The sequence below is a fragment of the Leucoraja erinacea genome, chromosome 7 (genome assembly GCF_028641065.1).
Source record: "Leucoraja erinacea ecotype New England chromosome 7, Leri_hhj_1, whole genome shotgun sequence".
In the NCBI taxonomy this organism is placed as follows: Eukaryota; Metazoa; Chordata; class Chondrichthyes; order Rajiformes; family Rajidae; genus Leucoraja; species Leucoraja erinaceus.
Genome location: NC_073383.1, coordinates 30,350,881 through 30,378,546, shown reverse-complemented (window position 1 = coordinate 30,378,546; position 27,666 = coordinate 30,350,881). Strand labels below are relative to the sequence as shown.

The 27,666-nt window shown below is 42.0% G+C and overlaps 1 protein-coding gene across 3 annotated transcripts in view; it reads left to right on the top strand.

The window, feature by feature from the left end:
- ly75 (lymphocyte antigen 75) overlaps nt 1–27,666 on the top strand; it is a 111,997-nt gene that overhangs the window by 14,084 nt on the left and 70,247 nt on the right. For all 3 annotated transcript variants that reach the window (XR_008723732.1, XM_055638125.1, XM_055638124.1), the window contains exons 3-11: nt 1,610–1,780; nt 6,013–6,177; nt 8,961–9,071; nt 11,100–11,243; nt 16,210–16,398; nt 16,755–16,912; nt 17,686–17,799; nt 21,052–21,140; nt 21,925–22,094. Coding sequence is in view for 2 of the 3 variants with exons in the window: in XM_055638125.1 (XP_055494100.1) it covers nt 1,610–1,780; nt 6,013–6,177; nt 8,961–9,071; nt 11,100–11,243; nt 16,210–16,398; nt 16,755–16,912; nt 17,686–17,799; nt 21,052–21,140; nt 21,925–22,094 (1,311 nt within the window). In the remaining variant the exon portion in view is untranslated. The remainder of the gene's footprint in view (nt 1–1,609; nt 1,781–6,012; nt 6,178–8,960; nt 9,072–11,099; nt 11,244–16,209; nt 16,399–16,754; nt 16,913–17,685; nt 17,800–21,051; nt 21,141–21,924; nt 22,095–27,666) is intronic.

Genomic DNA, 27,666 nt, shown 5'->3' with positions numbered 1-27,666 from the left:
TACGGGATGAATGCGTGGATTAGTACAGGATGGATGGGGGATCATTACTGGATGGATGGAAGAGAAATGCAGGATGGATGGGAAAGGGGTAAGTACAGGATGAATTGGGGGACCAGTGTAGATGGGTGGGGGTGGTGGCAGGAGAATCAATGCGAGGTGGATAGGGTGATCAGCGCAGGATGAATAGATTGGGGGGGAGATGGGGACGGGAGCACAGGGGATGTCCGTGAGGACTGAATAGAGGCGGGAATGGGGATCAGTGCGGGATGGAGAGGAGGGGTCCCAGGATAAGGGGTGGAGGGGGTTACAAGAGAGAGACAGAGAGAGAACGGGGGCGGCGTATGGAGGAAGGAGGGTCAGCGCTCCTCGGACAACATCGCCCTGCTGCCTTGGCCGTTGGGAACTCCTCGCCACCGCCTCCCTCCTCCGCCAGCCAACAACAAGGTGCAGGGCCGAGCGGTGCAGCTCAAAGATCCTATTGCTATAGTATTGCTACAGCGCTCCCCCCGCTTTCCCTGGCCTCCGCCTTTGCGATGTGTGTGTGTGTGTGTGGTCGGTCAATCCAGCTCGTGGTTTCATCGCTGATGGTCGATCCAGCTCGAGGTTTTTCAGGCGAGTGCCCTCGAGCTTGAAGGTCGAAGACAGTCGCTGAAAGGTCGCAGCAGTGGGACAGGCCCTTTAGGGTGACGGGTAGCCCGACATCGGAATATGTGAGGGTTGGGGCGCAAGACATTAGTTGTTTGAGTGTTTCAAATGGCCTCTGTCACCTATTAGTTGCCAGGCTTTGTTCTGCCCCTCCTCTCTTCTAGCTTTCTTCTCTTCTCTCTCCCACCACCCCAAATCAGTCTGAAAAAGGGTCCTGACCCAAAACGTCACCGATCCGTGTTTTGCAGTGATGCTGCCTGACCTGCTGAGTTAATGCAGCACTTGGCTTTTAAAAAATATTTTAAGCTGCTCTGCTGCGACCTTCAATTTTAGAAAGCCTATAAGCCATGATAGCCCTATCACATTAGATGGTTTAAGTAAGTAAAAAATACATATAATTTTAAGAAGGATGCAAGAAACTGCAGGTGCTGAAATCTTGATAAAAAGACTGTGCTAGAGGAACTCGGCAGTCGGACAGTGTCTGTGAAGGGAAATGGACAGACGATGTTCTGGGTCGGGACCCTTCAGACTGATGAGTTGAAGGAGGGGAACTTGGGAGTGAAAGTTGAGGGAGAAAAGGTTGGCATGAACTAGTTAAGTATTGGGTGGATTCAAATGAGGAAAGACTGGCAGATGGTTGGAGATGGTAAGCAAGGCTGGAGGTGGTGAAGTGGAGAGAAAAAAGCAAATTAGTTCTGGACTGAAGAAGTCTGTCCCGAAACTTCATCTGTCCATTCCCTCCGCATATGCTGCCTGACCTGCTGAGTTCCTCCAGCACTTAGTGTTTTGCTCTGTTTAATGTAATAATTTTACTAAATAGCTCCAGCAGCCCATAAAATGGAATGATTCCTTCACTTAAAAGACCTTAACATTTGTGTTATGTAATACATTTTCCTTTTAACGAATACTTAAAACGAAGCTAATGCCTGCACTACATTCATTTCAATTATGTTTCTCGCTGCAGAGGTTTATACCATTGACGGGAATGCTTATGGAAAGCCCTGCGTCTTCCCATTTAAGTACAGAGGAAACTGGTACCATGAGTGCACCACAGAAACAAATAGAGTGGAGGAATGGTGTGCAACAACTGGTAACTATGACCGAGACAGTAAATGGGGAAAGTGCTTGAAACCAGGCAAGTAACAAAGTTCATTACTCTTAATTTTAAAGTTAGTAGGTTAAAAAGTATTTACGTGGTTCTTTGAATTTGGATGCATTGTGATGTTTTTTTTTAATGTGAATCTGCACTGTGCCTGTTAAAAGGACCACAATTATTATTTGGGTTTCTCAGTAATATCTCAATTATAGATTGGGGAACCAGTTACTCATGCTTGATCCATACAGTATCTATAGTTTTGCATCTTTTTTCCTGTTCATATCTCTCCATCTGTGACGATGCTCAAAACGGTTACCATTACTTGTAGAAAAATCAAATTATAAAACGTACGGTGCCAACCTAAACTGCAGAAAAGCCAAAAAAAAAACCCAATGTTACGCAACCTTGTCTTTGGCAAATCTTGTCGAGGGCAGTGGAAGTCATGGACCAGGTGTGTGATTGGTGTAGATTGGTACTTGGTCCGCAAGGAGGGGCAAAATTAATATTTAACCCCAAATTAATATTTTACAGTCTTAAAATATCAATGTTTTGTACTATCACTGGAAATCAGTTAAATGCGCTTTATAAATCTTACATTTTCTGTTTGTTTAACCCGTAAAAACATTTAGAAAATCATGTCCCAGGGATGGGTGTTTTTTGATTGGGAGAGGAAAGGAGTGATGGTGGAATTGAGGCAGTACAAAAAAATTATCATTCTCCTCTCCGGATAGTTTACTGTGATTTTTATCCCCTGAGACCCATTTCCTTTTCCTTTTCATGGGATGTTGGCTGGGCCACTCTATCGCATTCTCATAAATTAACCAGTTGCTAAACCATAATTTACTCATTTATCTGTACAAAAAAATTATCATTCTCCTCTCCAAGATAGTGCTGGGGTTTCATCTGTATGTTAGATGTTTTGATACACCTTTCTGCTATTTAGTAGAATTATCAGAATTGTATAACACAGAATTTGTTCTTTGGTCCATCCTTGCTGGCCAAGTCAAGAATGTTTTATTATCGTTTGTCCTGAAACGGAACAATGAAAATCTCACGTGCAACAGCAAAACAGATATGGAAACTTAGCATTCTGTGAACACCATTATAAACCAAAAAGATTTGAATATAAGAATCTACAACAATCCTAGCAATTAGTCCACAGAATCCACTGCCCTGTCTTCAACACTTTAATATTTTCAATGGTGCTTTATTGTCACGTGTGTAATGCAAACGCACAGTAAAATTCTTTTCTGACAAACAGTCCAGTAGAGTATCTCCATACCACCCCCGATTAGCAGTTGTACAGAAATAGTCCACTAGTCCATGCATGAGTCGCCATGTTTGACGCCATTTTCCAAGTCCAGTCCACGCTCCAGTAGTTAAGCTGTTTCAGGCAAGCCCCTGCTGCTGCGGGCTTCCAGTCATCGCCTTTTTTTCCTATATTAACAACATATTTTCTTAATTTAACAACTGCAGCCAGAAGTTAATGTTACTTAGACAAGAGTTTTTGTGATTTTTGCCAAACATAAGGTTTTTAACTTTTTTTGGCTTTTTTACATTAGTTGCAGTTATCACTATTTGATTTTTCAGAAACCCATTTAAATTTGTAAATTCTAAGATTAAATGGATGAGGGTTTCAGAGGGGAAAGGGCAATATGTGGAACAGTAACAATCCAGCTTTGGATATTTCGGCAAAACACAAAGTGCTGGAGGAGCTCAGTGCGTCAGGCAGCATCTCTGGAGGGAATGTACAGGCAAGATTTCAGGTCAGGGGCTAGTGTAGATGGGATATGTTGGTAGGTGTGGGCATGTTGGGACGAAGCGCCTTTTCCCATACTGTATGACTCGGAGGTGGATTGATTGGCAGATGGGTGGAGTATGTGATTTAAGGCTAGAGGTGAACAGGAGACAAAAGGGTGTTGGGCAAGGAGAGGATGAAATGTAAAACCAGAACCAATAGTTCAGAAATGGGTGTGCACAGTGTTTGCCCGGGGGAGTGCAAATGCTTTTATTGTCGTTTGGGGCGCACGTATATTTTTCCTCCCTTGCCCCACCCCAAACATACAATTCTGGTGGATGGAAATTTGTGATCTGAAGAGTGCAGCAGCTGAAATTTTTTGCAATTCTCTGCAACTCTGTCAATTAATTCAATATTTTAAAGCAAGTTCATATTTGATGCATCATCCTGCTGTAATGTGAAAAATTACCCGCCCAAGTTCAGTCTGAAGAAGAGTCTCGAACTGAAACATCACTCATTCTTTCTCTCCAGAGATGCTGCCTGGCCCACTGAGTTACTCCAGCTTTTTGTGTCTACCACTTAAGTTGAAATTGGAATGGGGAAAATTTGAGCTCTGGAAAGAGTCTCTGTGCAAACAGTGACTGAAAATCAATATAAAATGCAGATGCACGAATCTGGAAATAAATCAGAAAACATTGGAATGAGCCAGCAAGTTGGGCATCAGCCACTGTGAAATAAGAATTGGAATTAATGTTTCTGCGTGTAGATCCTTCAGAATCCAAGTATTCCTAATATTTTCCCATGAAGACAGGTCTTTGAACAATTTGTTGATGCTGATTTGTAAAAAGCTGCTCATTTGCCAAAAAGGCACAAGGTGCTGGAGTAGCTCAGCAGGTCAGGCAGCACCTGTGGAGGACATGGATAGGTGATGTTTTGGTTCAGGACCCTTATTCAGACTGAACAAGGGTCCCAACTCAAAAGGCACCTATTCATGTTCTTCAGAGATGCTGCCCGACTGAGCTACTCCAGCATTTTATGTTTTGATGATGATCGATTGTGAACCTTGACAATAGAATCGCTTGCATGGGTCTGTAATTGGTTCAAACAGACTTGTTTATTGATTGATCTATTGATTAAGCAGGAAGAAGAAAACACTTGTGCTCTACAATTGTACTACCGGTGGCTTTGTATACATATTTAGAAATAAAAGGCAGCAGTCTGAAGAAGAGTCCTGACCTGAAATATCACCTATCCGCTTCCCTGACCTGCTGCTATTCCAGCGCTTTCTGCTTTTTCTTCAGTTCATTTATCAAATCTTGACCAAACCAACATGATGATGCACATGGTCAATCACTTGAGATGTCACCGTCCATGTATTTATCCTGCAGACCTCTGCCTTTCGTCTCATCCCTTTGTGCACTTAAGACTATGGTGATAGAACCATGAACAACACATCATTGGTCGATCACCATATACATCCAGGGTCTTCATTGCATCTCTTCTCTCGTGCACTATTAGTCAATTATCACCTTAATTTACTTGAGACAAGACATTCACGTAATTGCCATCCTTAAATTTGTTTACGTATACTTCATGCCAGTTCTAGCTTGGGCCTTTAGTTAATGTGGAGATGGCTTGACAAGCTACTCTGGAGTTATACCATTCTGGAGTCAGCTCTGTAACCTCGAAATACGTTAAAGTAAAGACTACTGTGGTTCTATGACTTTCTGTAATTATACAATTATCTCGGAGGTTCCATGCTACTTTAGCTACATAAACTAGGTTGAACATGTCTAATGGGATAGAAATCAACTTTTTGTCTTAATGCTTCAATACTTTTAATATGCAAGTTAATCTTCGATACTGTTTCTCTCATTTCAAATTTTGTAACGTGCAAGTAAATTTTGACTGAAGAAGGATCCCAACCCAAAACATCGCCTTTCCTTGTCTTCCAGAAATGCTACCTGCTGAGCTACTCCAGCACTTCTTTTGTAAACTAGCATCTGCAGTTTCTTGTGTCTACACCTTACTTTTTGTTTCTCCCTCCATAGATGTTGCTTGACCTGCTGAGTATTTCCAAGATACTGTGTTTTATTTCACATTTTTAGTATCAACAGTATTTTTATATGTTACTGAAAGCTCGTTGTTCTATAGTTACAGAATTATTGCTTTGTTTCCCTCCACAAAGCAAAGATTTATTTTATCTTGCTTTATTTTACCTTCTTTAAAATCAGTAAGTAGACCCATGAATCACGGAGAAAGAAGGAACTGCAGATGCTAGTTTACAAAAGAAGACAAAAAGTGCTGGAGTAACTCAGTGGGTCAGGGAGAAAATGGATAGGCGATATTTTGTATCAGGACTATTCCCGGCCAAAACGTTATATAGAACTCAAACCAGCGCCTATCCCATGTTTTCTGGGATGCTGCCTGACTCGTTGAGTTACTCCAGCACTTTGTGTCCATGAATCGTAATACTGTTTGTATTTATTGAACACGTTCTATTTTACTTCTATTGCTGATTTTTGTTTAACAGATCCTGAATGTAAAACATTCTGGGAGACAGACAACACAGGGCAGATTTGCTACCATTTTAACTTTCAGTCTTTCCTTTCCTGGTCTGATGCTCGACTTTCCTGTCAGAGTCAAGGAGGGGATCTATTGAGTGTTCCTGATCCACAAGTTCAGAAGTATATTGCTGGTGAGTTAAAAAGCAAATCATAAAGAAAATGAGCTGACAAAAGAAGAAAATATTTATATTTTTTTTAATGCATTTGCAATTTATGATTTTTTTTTTAAGCAAATAAGAGTTGGTCTTGGCATAATGTTTGGCAGGGCCTGTGGTCCAAAGGGTCTGTTCTTGTGCTCTACTGTTATGTTCAATGTAAGTACACCAGTGTCATTTTCCCAATGAACATAACGAAGGTCAATTGTTTTGAATTGTCAACCCTGTGGAATTTGGCAGTGGAGGCCCAGTCAACAGATTTTAAAGGCAGAGATAGTTAGATTCTTGTCTGGGATTATGGGGAGAAGGCAGGAGATTAGAGTTAAGAAGGAAAGATAGACCAGCCATGATTGAATGGTGGAGTAGACCTGATGAACCGATTGGCCTAATTCTGCTCCTATCGCTTAAGTTGTGGTGCTGGGTTTTAGATATAGATCTTTGGAAAAAAACTTTCCGTCGGGCAAGTAACGGCTATACAATGGCACTGGAGGTTTGCCATTGATGATTTGTTTTGCTGTCAAATGGTCTTCAAATAATGGCAAATGATCCACATAGTCCATGCTTTCATCATGAATTTTGGACAGTCAGCATGTGGAGGGAGTGAGTACAGTGTTACAAGGTGGGGCAGGTCATTGGAGGACATCTGCCTTCTGAAGGTGAGTGTTAGGCCCATCCTTTTGTCTGCTCCATTGAAGGAATTGGTGATGACTTGGGATCAGTTTCCAAGCTTGTAAATATGTAAATTGGTGGGCTGAATTTGGGGCGCCCCCGGTTTTGGAGTAGAAAGAAGTAAGTCAGTAGATTTACAGAATTGTACAGCTTGTGAATGGGCTATTCGGTTCCACGAACTTACAGTTCATGCAGCTGATGGGTTTCCTGTTTGTCCATCATGAATCCAGTGCGTCATTGCAACAATTCTCTTCCCAATTTCCCCAACTGCAATAATGTGCCTTGCATTGAACAAACTGCCTGCTGGAGTGGGCTTAATCTACAGGATGGACGGGGAGCACGTTTGCTGTTCATAAGTGAAAGGAGCAGAATTAGGCCATTCAGCCCATCAAGTCTACTCCGCCATTCAATCATGGTTTATTTATCTCGCCCTCTCAACCACTTTCTCGTGCCTTCTCCCTATAACCCCTGACACCCGTACTAATCAAGTAACCATTGGTTATCTGTCCTGAAGAAACTAGTGATGGTACTGACAGCCTAGATCAGGTAAATGCACAGTCTTTTTCCCCAGAGTAGGGGTACCAAGAACCAAAGGACATGGCTTTAAGGTGAGGGGAAAGATTTAATAGAAACCTGAGGGGTAACTTTTTTACACAAACGGTGATGGGTATCTGGAACGAGGAGATAGGTCAGGCAGGTACAATTGCAATGTTTAAGAGACATTCAGACAAGTATATGGATAGGATAGGTTTAGAGGGATATGGGCCAAGCACGGGCAGGTGGGACTAGGGGCAGAGAGGATATGGGGAATTGACGTGACTGACGGTATGGTGTTCCGAATTATTGGTCTGAATAGCTTGTTCTCTTGTGTAATTTGTACTTAAATTACTGTTTGCCAACTGTGAATAGTTGCATTGCAGCAAGAATTTTGTCAATGCAGTTTTCTATTTTACAGTATGATGGAATTTTGTGTTTCCTTTGACTCCCACTGCTGCCACCCAGTCTCTCAGCAAAGGCAGGGTGGTTCTGCTTTCTGCATTGGTAGCCATTCAAATAAGCTGGAATTGTTACTAGGCATCGTGGGCTAATGCCAACTCCTCTTGCCCTCTACTTTCAATTCATCTTTCAACCACTAGGTAGTTTCAACCACTAGGTAGTTTTGGAGAGTTTGGGGTTGGCGGTTAAATCTCAATCTTGTTATAAAATAAAAACATTAAAAATCCCCCTTGCATTGAATGCCTACTTGATTTTTATGACTAAAAGCAAGGAGTGTGGGCCAGTCTTGGCGAAATGGGAACATGGTGATGTTGTCCTGGCCTAGTGGTTAAGGCAATGGACTAGAAATCCATTGAGGATTCCCTACGCTAGTTTGAATCTTGCCAACTACAGGAACAGCAGCTCTGGCCGTGAAACATTGCGTGGGGAGAAGGCAGGAGAATCGTGTAGAAAGGGAAAGGTAAATCACCCATGAAAGTTGTTTTGAATCGCAGACTGGCCTTATCCATCACCGTAAATCAATTATCTGTCCGTCCAGAAGTCCGTGTCAGTATCTCCTGTTGCCATTTTTTGTTTTGCCAGCTTCTTGATTTGTCTGGGTGAAAAGTGGAGTTACTGCCGTTTCATTTTGCTCATGCCAATTTTGCTCCATTTGACCTCAATTCCACTCCCTTCCCCACCACATCCACTCTACATTACTTTTGTTTAGTTTATTGTCACATGTACTGAGGTACAGTGAAAAACTTTTGTGTGTTAACAAGCCAGCGGAAAGACTACATGTTTGCAATCGAGCCGTCCACAGTGTACAGATAGATACATGATAAAGGGAATAACATTTAGTGCAAGGTAAAGTCCGATTAAAGATAGTCCCGAGTGTCTCCAATGAGGTAGATGGGAGGTCAGGACCACTCTCTAATTGTTGATATGCATGTATTTGAGGCAAGATAGCAGTGTGACGTAGAGATGCTGTGTACAGAACCATTGATCAAGCCAAAATGTTTCAGTTTGAGCTGAGAAGATGCATTCAGAGCTTTTACACAGCACCTTAATTTGTTTGGTGTCAATTAATTACACCTCTTGGGTTTTTTTTACAGAGCAGGCAAATATTCCAAATAAATTGTGGATTGGTCTGAATCAGCTGAACGTGGCCGGCGGCTGGCAATGGTCAGATGGGACACCTTTAGACTTTGTCAATTGGGACGATGGTAAATATTTTTCAGATAAAGCTGTTATGTCACTTTGGTTGAAAATGTATTGTGTACAATAGAAGAGATACGAAGACAAACAACCAGGATGCTGATCACAGTAGCAAGTCACAACATATTTACATTTTTTTAAATATAATTTAATGGAGTGGCTTGGTGTCAACATGATGAAGGTAATTTTCATATTTTGTTTTTTTTTGGTTGTTTTATTCTACAATCACTTTGCTGTTTCTTCATTATTATATTTTTATTTTATACTAGTTTGGGGCTACAGCATAGAAAGAGGATCTTCTGCCGACCATATCCATACAGACCATCGATCACCTGTTTGCACTAGTTCTATGTTATCCCACTTTCTGATGCAGGTATAAGAGAGCTCTCAGCACCTAGTCTTTCCACCAGTCTTTCCATCCCCTTTGGAAACTTTTATTGCTGTTTATCAACATGAGGACCAAAGTTGTGCCGTTGAAAGTAAAATAAGCCATTATGAGACTAAGAAACAAGGATAAAACTGTTGGAGACATCAGCCAAACCTTAGGCTTACCAAAATCAACTGTTTGGAACATCATTTAAGAAGAAAGAGCTTACTAATCGCAAAGGGACTGGCAGGCCAAGGAAGACCTCCACAGCTGATGACAGAAGAATTCTCTCTATAATAAAGATACAGTTCAAAGTGCTGCACAGGTTATACTATTCAAAAACCAAACTGAACAACATTTTCCCCAGTGGTTCCCCTCTTTGCTATGTGTCAGTTCCAAGAAGCCTCTTTAACCCACAGTTTTGTACTCTGTACAAAAATAAAAACTTTTGGATGGAAGTATTCAGCACCCTCTCCAATATACTGAAAATCCCATTAGAACCAGACACAAAACTGATAATACTGGGAATATCAGAGGTATTAAATCGACTTTTTTTTCAGTGACGCTTTGTCGGCTATGGACTAATATCAGCAAAAGAACATACTTAAATTCTGGAAAAATGCTGAAGCCCCTCCATAGAAGATGTGGATTACAGAAATGACAGACACATTACATCTAGAGAGAATTAGGTTTATCTTGAATGATAAACTGAAGCAATTTTTTAAAAATATGGTCACCTTTTATTGATTTTCTCGAACAACACAATATTTGAACACAAATTCAAAATTACTCGTGGGACTGGGTGAACGGGCATATGGGTGGGTCAACGGGTATATCTCCCCTCCTTTTCTTCTCATTCACCTCCAGCCTTGGTTACGACATCCATCTGCCAAATATCCCTCCTCATCTGAATCTACCCATCACTTGTCAGTTCTTGCCCCACCCCTTCACCCGCCTCTCTCCCAGCTTTCTCTCCTCTACCCCATCAGTCTGAATGTGGGTCCCAACCTGAAACGTTATCTGTCCATTTCCCTCCGTGGATACTACCTGACTTGCTGAGTTCCTCCTTCCTGCACTTTTTTTTTTGCTCAAGATTTGGCCCCTGCGATCTCTTATTTCCCTGGCTAATCCATACTGGCTTCAACTCCTCTCCTCTTCCAGTTCCACATGCCTTCAATTCCTTGATTTTTCGTAATTTAAATATAGCAATGATCTGACCATGCCAAACTTGGGTGGAGAATTCCAGAAATCCACTCCTATGGGTGAAGAAATGTCTATGCTCTATCACTTTTTTTTCCCACTGAATTTCTTGTGCATAATTCCTTCCATCCTGCTGCCTTATTTGATAAATTGGTTAGTTGATCAATTTATGACATTTGTAAGATGTGACGTACATCTAATGTTAACTTACCGAATAAATAATGTAGAGTCTGCGCATGACTGCATGGCTTTGCTCTGGTTTCCTCTGACATCCCAAAGATGTTCCAGTTTTTAGGTTAATTGGCCTCTGCAAATTGCCCCTCGTGCTTAGGGAGTGGATGCGAAAGTGGGAAAACATAGAAGAAGTATGAAGATAGGCTTGGACTCCGGGCTGAGAACTTTTTCCAATGCAGTATCTCTAAAATAAATACTGGACCATTGTTTCAGATGAAATTATTTTTAATTTTAGGTATGCTTGGATTATATCATCTTGAGGAATCCAGTTGTGCTGCACTGAGCTCGGAGTCTGGTCACTGGCAGGCAAGATCTTGTGAAGCTGCTCTACCATATGTATGCAAGAAACCCTTCAATCAGACAAGATTAGAGTCCATCGGTAGGTATAATATAATGATTCAATAATACTTTATTGTCATGTACCTCAAAACAATTAAATTTTAAATTTTTTGCATACAATCCGGTAAAAGCGTACAGCAGACTTCACATAGCCAGTAGACAAAAGAGTCGACACATTTCTGGCACCGACAAAGTTTCAAAAGATTTTGCTATAGTCTTGCCTTCTCGCTGCGGCGAAGCAGGCCTGCCATCGCACGTGGCCGCAGGCGGCCTGCTGGGTCACTCTTTGTCTTGGCCACACTGGGTCCCTCTACTTTCTCAATGGTTCATCGCCGGGTCCCTCTTTGCTCTTTCTGTTTCTCCCAGGTGCCAACAGTCCTGCTTTAAACATTCTTTGGACCCCAAGATTTTGATTATCTCCTTTATGTAATTTGGTGCCATTTTTGGTAATACAGGTGCACAACCTTTTATCCGAAATTCCAAATAACGAAAAGCTCCGAATAGCGACATTTTTTCGGTCCTTGAAGAAAGGTCCTTGAAGACATTCACTGAGGGCGGCCCGCAGAGGTGACAGCGGAACCTCCGGTCGGTCCTCGAAGAAAGGGGAACTAAATCCCCATTCATAAAAGAGAAGGTGAGGGTATATTGCGCGGGAGGGTTAATAATTGACTATCTGCTGCTGCCTGCCCGCTGAGTTAAAAAGTTCCCACGGTAGACTCACGATACACAGTGATCCCCAGGCCCACTGCAAGCACGGAGATCCCAGAGACCCACAGCCAGCAGCAGCCCAGCCCCGTTCCAACTCCAGAGGAAAACTGCAAACTGGCCGGAGACATCAGGACCACCAGAAGCCGCTCCCCGATGGGCTGCTACGGCGACAAGTGGCAGTTCGCCCACAGCCCGAGCTGCGCCCCCACCCCGATCGGGCGACACCGACCCCCCAGCGCCCCCTGCAAGCACGGAGACCCCAGATCAGCAACCCAGATCAGCAACCCAGCCCCGCTCCAACTCCAGAGGAACACTTAGGGGCAGAAGCTGATGGTGTGCAAGGTACGTCTTGTTCTTGGGGTGGCGGATGAGGGGGCGCAGTTCGGGCTGTGGACGAACTGCCACTTGTCGCCGTAGCGGCCCATCGGGGAGGGGATTCCTCTGGAGTTGGAGGGGGAGGGGGCATTGTGCTGTTTGATCGCCCCCTGCTATCCCAGGGACAGGGAGACACAGCGGCTTTTGAGAATGGTGGGCAATCACTTCCAAAGTTCTGCCCACACAGTCGGTACACCTCTCCTACACTTGTCTCCCGCACTAAGATCATCTCGCAGAGAATGATCCCAGCCTAACCCTCCCTATTCTTTCCTATTCTGCAAGAAAAAACTACATTGAAGACTCAAACTCGCAATCGAGTAACTGCCGGGATCGAGGCGCAAACTCGCGACCTTGTGGATATGAGCCGAGCACTCTATCACTGAGCCAGCCGTTAAAATCTACGCTAAAAATCTTCCATTCCTAAAGCCGAAAAATTCCGAATTACAAAAAGTGTCTGGTCCCAAGGCTTTTGGATAAAAGGTTGTGCACCTGTACTCCAGTTAAACATCCTATGACATTTGGTAACTCAAGTCAAACAAGTCAAGTGTGCTTTATTATCATATGTACCGGAATGAAACAATGAAATTCTTACTTGCATCAGGACACAGGTTTGTGAACCAGGAAGTGCTTGTGATGATGATAACAACACAATGGCTTTGGTTTTCTCAGAGGTGGTGGGGAATTTCTGATCATCCAGTCCAGTATGTTGGACAAGCTGTCTGATGTTTTTAAAAAAAAATGCAGAGAATTATATTCTGCACTCTGGATTTTCCCCTTTGTTCTATATATTGTACTTGAGTTTAACTTGATTGTATTGATGTATTGTGTGATCTGATCTGTTTGGATGGCACACAAAACAAAGCTTTTCCCTTTACCTCAGTTTATGTGACAATAGAAAACCTAAACTTTCAGACTGATCAAGCAAGGCAGTATGAAGTAGGATTGGGTCCATGGCACCAGTTGAGTAGAAATTGAACACAATGTTTTCTGATGTTGCGAAAATGCAACCTATTAATGAGAAGAAGGCTACTACAAAATAGACTATTTTTGGAGGGCACTGGACGTAACAGTGCGGCAGGAGAACAAATAGCCTTTGTCACATAGTCCACTTATCTGCCAATCAACCCCCCTCCTGTATCCACTGATCATTGCCCCACTTTTTTTTTTTCTCCAGCTTTCTCCCCCATACTCAATCATTCTGAAGAAGAGTCTCAACCTGAAATGTCACCTGTCCATTCATTCCCTCCACAGATGCTGCCTGACCTGCTAAGTTCCTCCAACACCTTGTATTTTGCTTGACATTCCAGCATCTGCAGTCTCTTGAGAAGCCATTGTAATTGGTTTGGTTAGAATAGAATGAAAGATGATGAATATGACTCCATCCAATAGTAAAATGGGACAGGCATTGGGGGTGGGGGTCATGTGGCTCTTAATGCATTCTATTTTCTTGGGAAATATTGAGGAAATCAACTGGCGTACATTGGTTGTGGCCAGGGGGGGAGAGGTGATCTCTTCCAGGCACAACATTTGACATACATGATCAGATATTGGCACCCAGTGCCTGATGTGCATCTCTGTTTTTTGTTTCAATGCATTGTTCATCAAAGCACTAGAATTTATCTTGTGATATGCAGATCAGGGTCCAAGAAATAACATTTGGAGTATTTTTTAACCTTGTTTAACATTGTGGGAAACGTTCCTGGCAAATGAGCCTATTCATTGAAGGAATTCGATGCCCTTGAGAGCAGTTAGTGGAATTATGGAAAACAGAATGCCACTTACCACAATAGAGAAGTAAGCGCATTTTCACAAGAAAGATCAGGTGAAGGCACCTGAAACAAATAACTATTTAATATGCGTATTTTCTAGGAAATATAAATATTTACGTTTACATAATGTGTCACAGTCATAGTCATACAGCTCGGCAATAGGCCTTCACTCCAACTTGTCCATGCTAACCAAGTTGCCTATCTCAGCTAGTCACATTTTTCCGCATTTGGCTCGTATCCCTCTAAACATTATGATCTTAAGATCTTGTGATTTTATCAGTTCCTTTTTTTGTAAATATCACAGCAACATGAACATTTTTGCTATTTCATCTATTGACAACTTTTTAAATTGATCTATTTGCTTTCAGACCTGGAAATGGTCCTACTTCTGGTACAAACGCTGGGATTAAGTGCCTCAAGATTGCATCTTTTGCTGACACTGAAATACAGGGCAAAATTGTTTGGGACTGAATGAATGCTGTTCTTGAAAGTAACCTGACTTGACCATTTCAGTTCCTGTACCTTGCCTAATAATAACTAAATGAAAATGTTTTTGTTGACATGTTTTTGAAAATATAGTCTCCAAATTTACTACTCTATTTTTATTTTTTTTCAATAATTTTGGAATTTAAGGGCGGTGTCAGTAATCATGATGTGACACCAAACCCTATTTGTCACATGGTTATCTTTTTGGCCAGCTGTCCCTTTATCTATATTGGGCTCCAGCCCTGTCAATCTGCTGAAGGCTTAACCCCCTATCAATTCAGATCCAAGTGGAGCTGACCATCAATGCAGCATTTATTGTCTGTTCCCAGCCCATAAAGAAATAATTTCAAATGGTTGCATAAATCGTTATGAAAAATCTGGATGTTCTGTTTCCGTGCTGTATAACTCCATGAATCAGTTAGTTACATGAAAAAAATTTTTTTTTTAAATTTCCGAATGTTAAAACTTTTTTTATTTACTTTGGTCAACAGTCCTATTGCAGCTTTTTTTTAAATTGAGACACGGCCGACAGCTTCTCAAGATTTACTGTAAATCCCATTAAATCTCCAGATAAAAATTCCAAGAATCACAAGAAATTGGTCATCAAGCCTCACTTAAATATTTAGCGCAGACTGCATCAACCAGATCTTCTTGAGCAGATAATGTTGGGTGTTTATATTTTTAGAGTTGGCTGTACCTGTCAAAATGATCAAAACCGCATTCCTGCATCTCCTGCCAAATGCAGTAGTTCACCTTCCTTTCCAGAAATGTCCATTGGGAAAACTGGATCATAATTTAGAAAATGTGTCATACTACTTGGGATAATCCAGTTTCTGCTGAAGATACTTAAACAGACATTAGATTCTTTGTTTACATATCCATGAGGCATGAGGTCAGCATCCCCTGACATTTAGATGGCAAAGTGCTAGAGTTACTCAGTGGGTCAGGCAACATCTCTGGAGAAAAGGCTGGGTGACGTTTTGGCCCTCCTTTAGACCCAAATCGTTAATCTGAAAAAGGATCCCAACCCAAAACATCACCCGTTTTTTCCAGAGATGCTGCCTGACCCGCTGAGTTACTCCAGCACTGTAAGTCTATCTTTGGTATCAACCAGCATTTGCTTCTATGCTTTGATGGCCAGAACTAGTTTCAGAAATTTGTGCAGTTTGAGTCTGAAGAAGGGACCTATGTAGCCTATCCACATCCTCGAGCTGCTGCTGACCCACAGAGTTACTCGTACTTTGTGTCCTATCCTAGTTTCACCATGTTTATAGCTATATTTGGGGTGCAGGTTAATCTGACCAAACTCTGTTCTTGTAAAACAAGTACAGTGGGAAGCACTTTCCAACCAAAATTATTTAACCACTTTTTTTACATAATGTAATGTTGAAAGAACATGATATAATGTTGAAAGTAGACACAAAATGCTGGAATTACTCAGCGGGTGAGGCAGCATCTATAGATAGAAGGAATGGGCGACGTTTCGGGTTGAGACCCTTCTTCAGACTGATGTCAAGGGAGGGGGTGGGACAAAGATAGAATGATGACGGAGGCAGTAAGACTAGTGGAAGAACTGGGAAGGGGAAGGAGAGAGAAAGTAAGGGCTGTCTTGTTAATGTTGGGTGTTTATATTTAAAATTGTTAACATTCTTTGTTGGTTTGTAACAGATTCTTGGAAGTACTTCAACACAGAATGTGAACCCAACTGGCTTGCCTACAATGGCTTCTGCTTTTTTATGCATAAGGAAGAGTTGAATTGGGGTGATGCAAGTAGCTTCTGCAAATCCAATGAAAGTGAACTCATCAGCATACACTCATTGGCGGATGTGGAGCTGGTAGTCACCAAGCTTCATGAAGGTAAGACTGCGCCCAGTACTTTAGAGATGCAGCATGGAAACAGGCCCTTCGGCCCACCGAATCCACGCTGTCCAGCAATGCCCGTACACTAGCACTATCCTACACTTGAGCGACAATTTACGGAAGCCAATTAACCTACAAACCTGAAGTCTTTGGAATGTGGGAGGAAACCGGAGCACCCGGAGAAAACTGGATAGGTGACGTTTTGGATCTGGACTACCTTGCCAGTGGTCAAAATTGAATTTCTAATCTGCTACATTGTTGGTCCGATGATTTTTTTGATCTTTAAAATGGTGGATTTCTTTACCGTACTATTCACAGTTGTATTTCGATAGCTATTGTTATTTGTTCTTTAGCCTACAGATCTGAGGTTTGGACAGGATTAGGTACCACCAGTTTTCCAGCCTTGTTTAACTGGTCAGATGGATCTACCGTGACATTCACTTACTGGGACAAGGGGGAACCCAATATCCCCTATAACACCACAACACACTGTGTATCCTACTCGGGAGAGGCAAGTTCTGTACTAACATATTACTTTGACCATCTCACCCGTGTGATCCTGTTAGTTTGTTAATATGTGGCTAAGACTTAATTTTAAATGGTAAGGAGGCAACTGTCCTGATTCGGGGAGAATGTTTAGCTTATCTCTGCCTTGGATGCGTGACAACCCTTCAGTTGGCTACTGAAGCTTTAATGACATTTTACCGCACACACACACACACACACACACACACACACACACACACACACACACACACACACACACACACACACACACACACACACTCCTTTCAACATTCTAAAGGGACGACCTTCCATGACTTAATTTAGAGGTGCAGCATGGAAACAGGACCTTCGGCCCACCAAGTCCACACCGACCATTGATCACCCGTCTGCCCTAGTTCGGTTATCCCACTTTCCAATTCACACCCTACACGTTAGGGGCAATTTAAACGCTATATAACCTACAAATCCACTCATCTTTGACTTAACCAGAGCACTCGGTGTAAACCCACATGGTCACAGAGAGAACGATCATACTCCACACAAACAGCACCTGAGATTCAGGATGGAACCAGGGTCTCTGATGCTGTGAGGCAGTAGCTCCACCAGCTGCGCCAATGTGCTGCTCTTCATTGGTAATTGATTGTTAAAATCATCTGGGGCATCTCAATGTCCTGTAAGTATTACTTTCCTTTAATGTTATAGGGTATTGCATTCAACAAAAATGAATATTGATTAAAAATTATTGATAGGGAACCTTTATACTTTTATATTTTACAGTTGGGTCGATGGAAGGTTGAACAATGTGACATGAAGCTACCATATGTTTGTAAAAAGGTGGGCAAGGTTAGGAATGAAACGGGTCTGGCTGATGTAGGATGCCCACAGAATGAGGTAATTACTTTATACCCTTGAGGTGCGCATGTAATTCCTTGTTTTTGGGGGGGGGAAAGACACGAAATGCTGGAGTAACTTAGCGGGTCAGGCAGCATTGCTGAAGGACACGGATAGGTGATGTTTGGGTTGGAATCCTCATTTCCCCTCACCTGTATTCACCTATTACCTGCCATGCTTTGATCAGCCATGATCATATTGAATGGCGGTGCAGGCTTGAAGGGCCAAATGGCCTACTCTTGCACCTATTTTCTATGTTTCTATGTCCTGCCTCTTCTCTCTTCCAGCTTTCTTTCTGTCGTCTCAACCTCCCCCCACCCTGCAATCAGATTGAAGAAGGGTCAGGACCCAAAACATCCCCTATTCATGTTCTCCACAGATGCTGCCCAACCCACTGAGTTATTCTAGCACTTTGTGCCTTTTTTGTAAAACGGCATCTGCAGTTTCTTGTACCTTTGCATGATTCTTTTACGGTAACTTTAGACTGTTCATCTTATATTTAAATATACTTCATAGAAACTTATTTTAACACAAACACTTTTTCCCCATAATCAAGTTTGGCTAACAATTAACAATGTAGGAAGGAACTGCAGATGCTGGTTTAAACTGAAGACAGACACACAAAGCAGCTTTATGTGTCTATCTAACAATTAGCTATCCCGTGTATTATCAGTTCAATATATTCACTCAGTATTGCTTCAAAAATTGTGATGCTGGGTGTCACTTTTCCTTTGCTGTAAACCCAACAATATTTCCTGCTGAGATTTTTTTCATTGTGTTGTACACCTGCATCCTGTGTTATGGTCCAATTAGCCATGAATTTATCCCTGCAATTCCACTGTAATCTCAATTTGGAACTCCCATAAAGAGATGTTTATTTAAATCGGGTTTGTTGCACAAGCGGATAGTTGTGGCAAAGGATTGGGATATATGAGGCAAGGTCAACTAATGACTCATTCAAACTATCTACGAGAATACGCTTCACACTTTATATCCAGAAGACAAAGGTCTTCTACTTCACTTTTCCCTACATTGCCCCTGACAAGAAAGGTCCGCTGAGAAATAGAAAATGTGGATTATTTTTCTGCACCATAGAGCCAACTCCTCAGTGAAGGTGAGATGTCAACGATTACATTTACCATCATCTTCAATGAATCTGCACAGATTTTGGCCAATGACTAAGAGTTTGAAGGTCCAGCCCCCAAAAGTTTGTGGTCATCAGATTCCTGAAATAGCCCCTCTATTCTCAGTTCTCTCTGGCAGGAGATGATTTGAGTATCTTCTCAAAGCTTCCTAGAGAAGGTGCACCACCCCCATTGACTTGTGGGAATCCCTGTTCCATCGTGTTCAAAATTGAGGAGTATTTGATGGCATTGATGACTGATGTCCAGTGCACCATCTATCAAATGACCTTTGTCTAAAATAACCTGCCACACTTGTGGCAGAATCTGCAGATCCCCATGTTGGGCTTATCAACAGTCACCAAATTATATTACAAAAACGCAAAGTGGATCAGGCAGCATCATAGGTGGAAAATGGATAGGCAACATTTTTAGTTGGGATCCTTCTTGAGTCAAGGGTCCCAACTCCAAACAATAGTCTCCATTTTCCTCCATAAATGCTGCCTGACCTCCAGCACTTTGTGTTTTGCTCAAGATTTCAGCATCTGCATTTTGTTATGTCTCCAAGAAAGAGATTAGCCACTTAATCTTGCCAGCACACCGATAATCCAACACTCCAACCACACACATGTAACACAACGCAATTGCACAAAATACTGAGGGCACTCAGCGAGTCGGGCAACGTCTATGGAGGGAATGGACAGGCGATGTTTCACTTCTTGATTTTATCTGTCCATTCCCTCCACAGATGCTGCCTGACCCACCGAGTTGCTCCAGTACTTTGTGTTTTGCTCCAGATTCCATCAGCTGCAGTTCCTTGTGTCACTAAATTGGAGAGCATCCTTGGACTCATCAACAACCACCAAATTGGAGAAAAACACAAAATGTCAGAGTAACTGGGCAGGTCAGGCAGCATCTGTGGGAGGAAATTGATAAGCTTCCTTGCTCCCAAGAAAGATGTATGGCAAGCAGGAGGCACAAGAAACTGCAGATACTGGAATATTGTGCTGCAAGTAGTTGGATTAGGGAGAACAATTAAAAAGACCAACCGACGTATCATACTGAAAACCGGAAAACTGCAGGAGCTGGAAATCCGAAATATCGCAACACTCAGCAAGTCTGGCGGCTTCTATCAGGGGAGCAGTTTGAAATTTCAGATCAGAGATTTTAAAGCGGGAATGAAAAAGTGGAAAAGCAATTTAGTTATATGTAGAAATGGTGAAAGGCAGGTCAGAGAATGTTGGAAAGGCCCAACACATAAAGCAGTATCTGTGGAGATCTTTGTCTTCTATTCATCCCTCGTCCTCGCTGCAACGTATAGCTAACATTTTATATTTTCCCAATTCTAATGTAGGCTCTTTGACCTGAGACCTTGACTCTTTCTTGGTCCAGAGATTCTGCTTGTCCGAAATGTTTCCAGATTTTCAGTTTTTTTAATTTCAGACACAAAAATGGGGATATTGTAACTGAGTTAGGGGTTTACTGCTTGAAAAATGCACCATAGAAATGAGGCCCTTTAGTCCACTACGATCATTGATCTCCCGTTCACACAAGTTCTATGTTATCCCACTTTCTCATCCACTGCTTGCACACTAGGGGGAAATTTACAGAAAGCCAATTAACCCACAAACCCACACATCTTTGGGATGTGGGAGGAAACCGGGGCATCTGGAGGAAACCCACGTGGTCATGAGGAGTGCAAATTCCACACAGAACAGTTAGTAAGATTAGAGATGAAAGGAGACAAGTAGTCAGGCTACCAGACCTGGTGGAATCCTTGGACAGGGAAGTACGGAATATGTTAGAGCCACACTACGGGAATATTGAAGATTACAAACCAATTGAGGAAGATGTTTAATAGTTTTAAAAGTATTAAAACACTTTTTTTTAATCGTACCATATGCACCAAAACAAATTATATTACTGTTTCAATCTCTCACCATATGTCTTTTTTTCAATACCTGTCGGAATCGAACCCTGGATCTCTGGCTCTGTTACGCAACTGTGCCACTATGCCGCCCTTTTTGTAAATAAAAACAATGTTAGCATATTCAATATTAACATATTACAGCCTTGGTTCAAGCAGCAGCGAAAACATTTAATTTAATTGATTTGTTTTATCTTTTTTAAGAACTGGAAAAGACATGGAAATTACTGCTACAAACTTGATCCAATAGAAGTAGATTATGATTCCAAATGTCATCTTACGATACAAAACAGGTACACGAAACTTCATACTTTACTTTTTGAATAATTTTACATTGAATAATTTATTTTAAACATAATATTTGTATGTAAAGTATGACTCTTGTCACCAGGGTATTAATTTGCTTCAGCCTGTGAGTGGCCCCTTTTAACACATGGACATCTACTTGCATGCAATTTTCCATGAACTTTATCATACAGCATAAACCAAAATTTGGAATGCAGTAATATGCTTTTGAGTGAGAAAATAGCTTACTCTATAAACACAAAGCATATTGCTATAAAGTGCCTCAGTAACACAGCGTCTGGAGAAGATGCATAGGTGATGTTTCTGGTCAGATCCAACTGGAGAAGGATCCCAATCTGAAATGTCACTTATCCATGTTCTCCAGAGAAACTGCCTGACATGTTGAGTGCCTCCAGCACTTTGTGTCTTTATTGTGGATATTTTAAATTTATAAATAGGTACCAAATCCCCCAGTAACATAAATAATACTTAAAATAGAAGTATTTCTCCACTGTCCTAAAGACGTCTCACATTTCTTCCAGGATACGGATCTTGTGGTCATACCGATTAAGTCTTTCACATAAAGTTTAATTTACCTTTGCTTTACGTGATCTTCAATCTGGAATGAGAATTTATTCAAACTGAACAAAACATCACAACACCAGATGGTGAAATATAAAGTTAATTTGATTTAACCATGTATAAATTACATGCATGTAGCAGAATAGTCACCACTCTTATGTTTTGTGATTTGTCTCATGAAGTAAATATATATTTTTCCTAAATATGCAGGTTCGAGCAAGAATTCATTAATAGTCTAATTGCAAAACACACCTCAAAATTTGGCCACTACATCTGGACAAGTTTGCAAGATAAAAATGGTACAGGAGAATACACATGGTCTGCACAAAATAAGGAGAGAGAACCTGTAACCTATACAAACTGGAATACATTTCAACCAAGTATGTAACAGTGTATTTCTGTTTTTAAACACTTATCACTCTTGTATTTGTTTTCAAAACAAAAAGAGGTTCAGTATGTTTATATTGTGCCAGGTTTAAAACTGAGCCATATGGATCTGTTCTTCATTCCCTTTCAGAGTTGATCTGTCTTAACTTGAGCATGGAAAGCTACACTTGGCTCAGTATATTTTGTGCAAGGTTGGAATAAACTATCTCAGATCATTTCCTATGATTGCTTGATAGATGTAGCATGGAAGCAAACCCCTTGGCCACAATGACTATCAATAGCCCTTACACGCTATTTCCATGTTAAGCCACTTTTGCGTACATTCCCTGCACACTTGGGGCAATTTTATAGAGGCCAATTAATTTGTAACCCTGCACGCCTTTGAGCTATGGCAGGAAACCCATGAAGAACATGCAAACTCCATGTAGACAGCACTCAAGGTCAATATTGAACCCACGTCTCAGGCCCTGTAAAGCAGCAGCTCTACCTGCTGTGCCACTTGTTAAGTAAATGCATGGATAGCTTCAAACAATTATCATAAAGGTTTGATTTAGTTGATTCATGAGAAAGAGGAAAAATGGGGGGAAAACTTGACATCTATGACTGAAAGATTAGTAGCAAGTGAATCTAATCAGCAGAAGAGGTTGACAGCACGGAGACTCAATGATCAAGCAGGACACACGCACTTTGAGCTTGGTCCAGGACAGAACAAACACACTCAGTCGTGAAACCACTTGCAAAGCAGTTAAAGCATGTGATCACAATGGGGGAAAAAAAGTACTACTAATGATCTCTTCCCAACATTGACTCCATCTACACATCATGTTGCCTCAGAAAAACAACCAACATAATCAGACGTCCCACCCCAGTCATTCCACCTTCTTCCTACTCCCATCCAAGAAAAGGTACAGAAGCTTGAAAGCAGGCAGCACCAGACTCGGGAACAACCTCTTCCCCACTGTTATCAGGCTTCAGAATGGTCCTTCTGTAAGCTGGGGAACTGTCTAATTCACCTCTACCCTATTGTGGACATTGGACTTTGCCTGTGGAACTGTTTCACTACAGACCTAAAAACTCTATTCTGCACTCTGTATCTTCCCCGTTGCTCTATCAATTGTGCTCCAGCTTGAGTAAGGAAGGAACTGCAGATGCTCGTTTAAACCAAATATAGACACAAAAAGCTGGAGTAACTCAGTGGGACAGGCAGCATCTCTGGAGAGGAATGGGTGAAGTTTCGGGTGGAGACTTTGTAATGGAGCTACCTTTGGTCGGAGGATTGTAAATGATTGAATAAACCACAGTTCACCGCAGTCGATTTCCAGTCACCAGCGAGTCAACTCATATTCTGTGGCTGAGCATAAGATATCACAAAATGGCGACGAGGATGGGATCGCGGATTCCCCAGCTTTAATTGTTCGTGTAGATAAGGAATTCTACAGAGGCACGGAGAAGATTGTATAACTTTTGGTGTCACGGTAAGCTGAAAATCCGGTCACAAAGTTTGAATTCTGTGAGACTTAGAAATCTAAAATGGCAGTGCCCAGCGGGTACCTCGGACGATTGGGTGAGCTACAGCAAAGCCGGGAAACGTTCAGTGCGTACATCGAACTTTCAGAGATCCTTTTTGTTGCAAATAACATTACTGAAGTAGAAGCTTCTGATGCGGAATCAAGACGTTTGAATGAAGCAACACAAGCGAGGAAAAGAGCAATTTTTGTCACTGAAATGGGTCCCAATGTTTATGAAACGGTAAAGAATTTGTTAGCTCCAGCCAAACCAGACACACCTTTGAAGGATATTCTTAAGAAGTTAACAGAACATTATGTCCCTAAGCCCTTAGAAATAGCTGAAAGCTATCGATTTGGAACGAGATGCCAACTTCCAGAGGAGGACATTAGTCATTTAATTGTGGTACTCAAGAGGTTAGCAATTCATTGTAAATTTGGAAATTTCCAAGATCGGGCATTAAGAGACCGTTTCGTGTGTGGACTGAGAAGTGAGCGGATCCACAGTAAGCTGATGACTGTGTACGACCTGACATTTAAAACCGCTTGTAAAACTGCTTTGTCAATGGATATGGCAGAGTGGGGTTCTAGAGAAGTCAGGACAACCTCAGGACAACCAGCGGAATAGTTGAACAAGCTGCAGTCCAGCAAACCAAAGACGGATAAGTCGACAAAGACTTCAGAGAATCGTTATCCATGGAAGGGTAGCAAGACTACTGCAAAGTCATGCTATTGCTGTTTGGGCTCGCATCTAGTATAGTCTCGTCCGTTCTTCAAGGTGGAGTGTTACTCGTGTCACAAGATGGGACATCTAGCGAAGGCTTGTCGCAAGGCTAAGCAGAGCAAAGGTGGATCAACTGCAGGCAGAGGAAGAGCCTCTCGACATGTACACCATCTGCAGCAATGAGCTAGCGAACCAGAAGACAAAGAATGTGTCCATGCCAGTCCAATTGAATGGAGCTCATGTCAGCATGGAAGTCGACACAGGAGCATCTGTGAGCGTGATTCCAGAATTTATGTATCGGGTGAAGCCGAGTCAAATTCCCTTGGAAGCGAAGCGAATCGAGCTACGTGGTTTCTCTGGAGAGAAGATTCCAGTGTTAGGAAGTGTACAGGTATCAGTAAGGTATAAGGAGCAACAGGCGGAGTTGCCTCTCGTAGTTGTAAAGGGAGATAAGCCTGCTTTGCTAGGCAGGAATTGGTTGCAGATCTTGAAGCTAAACTGGAATGAGATATTTCTCGTACGCGAAGAATTCAAGTGTCCGGGGCATATAATCGAGCAACATCCGAAGGTGTTCAGCGACCAGGGAGAGCCAATCAAGGGGTACAAGGCGAAAGTACAAGTGAAGCAGGAAGCGACACCAGTGCATTGCAAACCACGGGCTGTGCCGTATGCACTTAAGGTCGAGAAAGAACTGAAAAGACTTGAAGCTGAGAATATTATCAGTAAGGTAGTGAATGGGCAACACCCATTGTAGTTGTACCTAAACCTGATGGTAGTGTTAGACTTTGTGTGCATTATAAGATAACCGTAAACCAGGTACTTGAAGGTAGCATACCAGATACCCTACCAACGTCAGAGGATTTGTTTAGCACCCTCACAGGCGATCAAGTCTTCACAAAAATGGACTTGACAAATGCCTACTTGCACTTAGGTGTAGATGACGAATCTAAATCCCAGCTGACTATCAACATGCATTTGGGATTGTTTCAGTTCAATGTGCTCCCATTTGGTATATCATCAGCCCCAGGGATTTTTCAAAGGTTGATGACACAAATTCTAGAGGGAATTGAAGGTGTGGTGTATTACTTGGATGACATCCTCATCTCAGCCCCTGACAGGCAGACACATGATGAAAGGTTGGAAGTGGTACTCAAATGCCTTGAAACACATGGTGTAAGAGTGAAGGCACAGAAATGTGAGTTCTTCCAGAACTCGGTAGAGTACTTGGGCCATAAGATAGACAAGGGTCGTCTACACCCCACCATGGGTAAAGTTGATGCGGTTAAGAACGCGCCCACTCCCATAAACATCTCTGAGCTCTGATCCTTTTTAGGATGAATGCATTATTATGGGAAGTTCATGCCAAATCTGTCCACTGTTTACATCCGTTGACTGAGCTCTTGAGAAAAGATGTACCATGGAAGCGGACACATGAATGTGACCAAGCTTTCGAGACATGTAAAGATCAGTTGGCAGAGGGTACAATGCGTGTTCATTACGATGTCAATAAGCCAATGAAGTTAGTGTGTGATGCTTCACCATACAGTGTTGGTTCTGTGATCTCTCGTCTGTTAGAAAATGGAGAGGAGAGGCCAATGGCATTTGCGACTAGAACACACAATGCCAGTGAGATAAATTATGCGCAAATAGAGCGAGAGGCTCTTGCATTGATTTTTGGTGGTGGGAGGTTTCACAAATACTTGTATGGTAGAAGGTTTGTAATCAAGACAGATCACCAGCCGTTGACAGTGATCCTAAATCCAAACGCACACATACCAACTCTGGCAGCAGCCAGAATGCAAAGATGGGCATTGATATTGTCTACATATCAATATGATATTCAGTATCGTCAGGCAGCAGAGCGCAGCAATGCTGACGCTGAAAAAGCTACTTATCTAACTACTAAACCAGGTTCGCTTCTTAATAAACAGACACCACACAAACTGTTTGGTAGACCAGTTCAAAACTTTACTTAACATCGGCCGATGGAAGGGAGGGAGAACTCCAGTCAAGTGCCAACACAGACACTTGACTGTGCTCAGTCACCTTCTCTGAACAACAGAATTACATTGCTTTAAATAGGTTTTTTTTGTCCCCTTATCACATTCCACAGACATTAGTCATGGTCAGAAGTACTGGAAAAGGTTTCCACAGAATGCATCACATCAAACCTTTTTTTTACATGGTACAAGATATACTAAAAACATTGCCTATTTGCTTTATCTCCAAATAGACCACCCCTAGCTCTTTTCGCTGCTTCCTCTGTCATTTGGTCCCTCATAAACATAGGTCATTTGTTTACAAAGATGTGACTGTTTATTTCTCTCTTCCTTTATTGCCTCCTCCCCCATAAACATTGGTTATTTGGTTTATGGCATCTTACTTTCAAAGATATCTCTCTAGCTCCTTCACTTGGGAGACAATGTTATCTCACACACCCCGCAACCTGAGGAAAGCCTAATTTGACACTAAATATAAGCTGTAAGCTAGCCCAGAAACCAATTTAATATCTTCTTATATTTTTAACTAAAACTCGGCTTCATCATTCCATCCTTTTATCAAAATTTTGATAACAACTACAGTCCTTCCTGAGTACATACGAAAGACCATAAGCATCTCATCAGACAATTTAATAGTACACTAGTAACACAATCAATTCATAGTGGACAATCGTTCCACAAGTCCCTCCAAACATTTTAAATGGCCACCAACCTCCCCCGGACGTGACACTAATATACTACCATAGGACAGGAAAAGGATCATAAAAATTGCTCAGCCTTTATTCGGCTTCGTTTGGAATTCCCTGTGTGCTGGTGTAACTGGTTCATGCTTCTCTTGTGTGGCACTGCATTTGCAACATAACAATGCCCTGTCACAAATATACTGTTTCCTTAAAATACACCAGTGCCTTGGTTGTGGCAAAAACAGGTAGATTTAACTGGCCTTTGCAGACCTCTTACTGTCTGTAGTCAGGGTATCTTTGCTGCGCTTGTCATGTTTGACTTCAATCTTGTTTAAAAGGAGGTGTGTACCATCCTTTAAATGTGTGTTAGTCCGCAAGTTTGCCATTCTGAAGAAAGTTCAGTCCATGTGGGCTGGGCCACCCCAGAATAAAGGAACATCAATAGCCCATCGTCCTTGTTTCCACAAACTGTTCACAGTCAATCAAATGTATCCAGCGACGATGATCTTTCATCTTTACAGCAGTTCATGTTGTTAGCAACACTTGGTTGTTCTTTTCAATACAGTTTCAATTTCTTCTTGTCCCAGCACCCGCATCGTATAGCTTTTATGGCTCCCAGCAAAGCTCCTCCAACCTGGGAATGTAGATCTGGC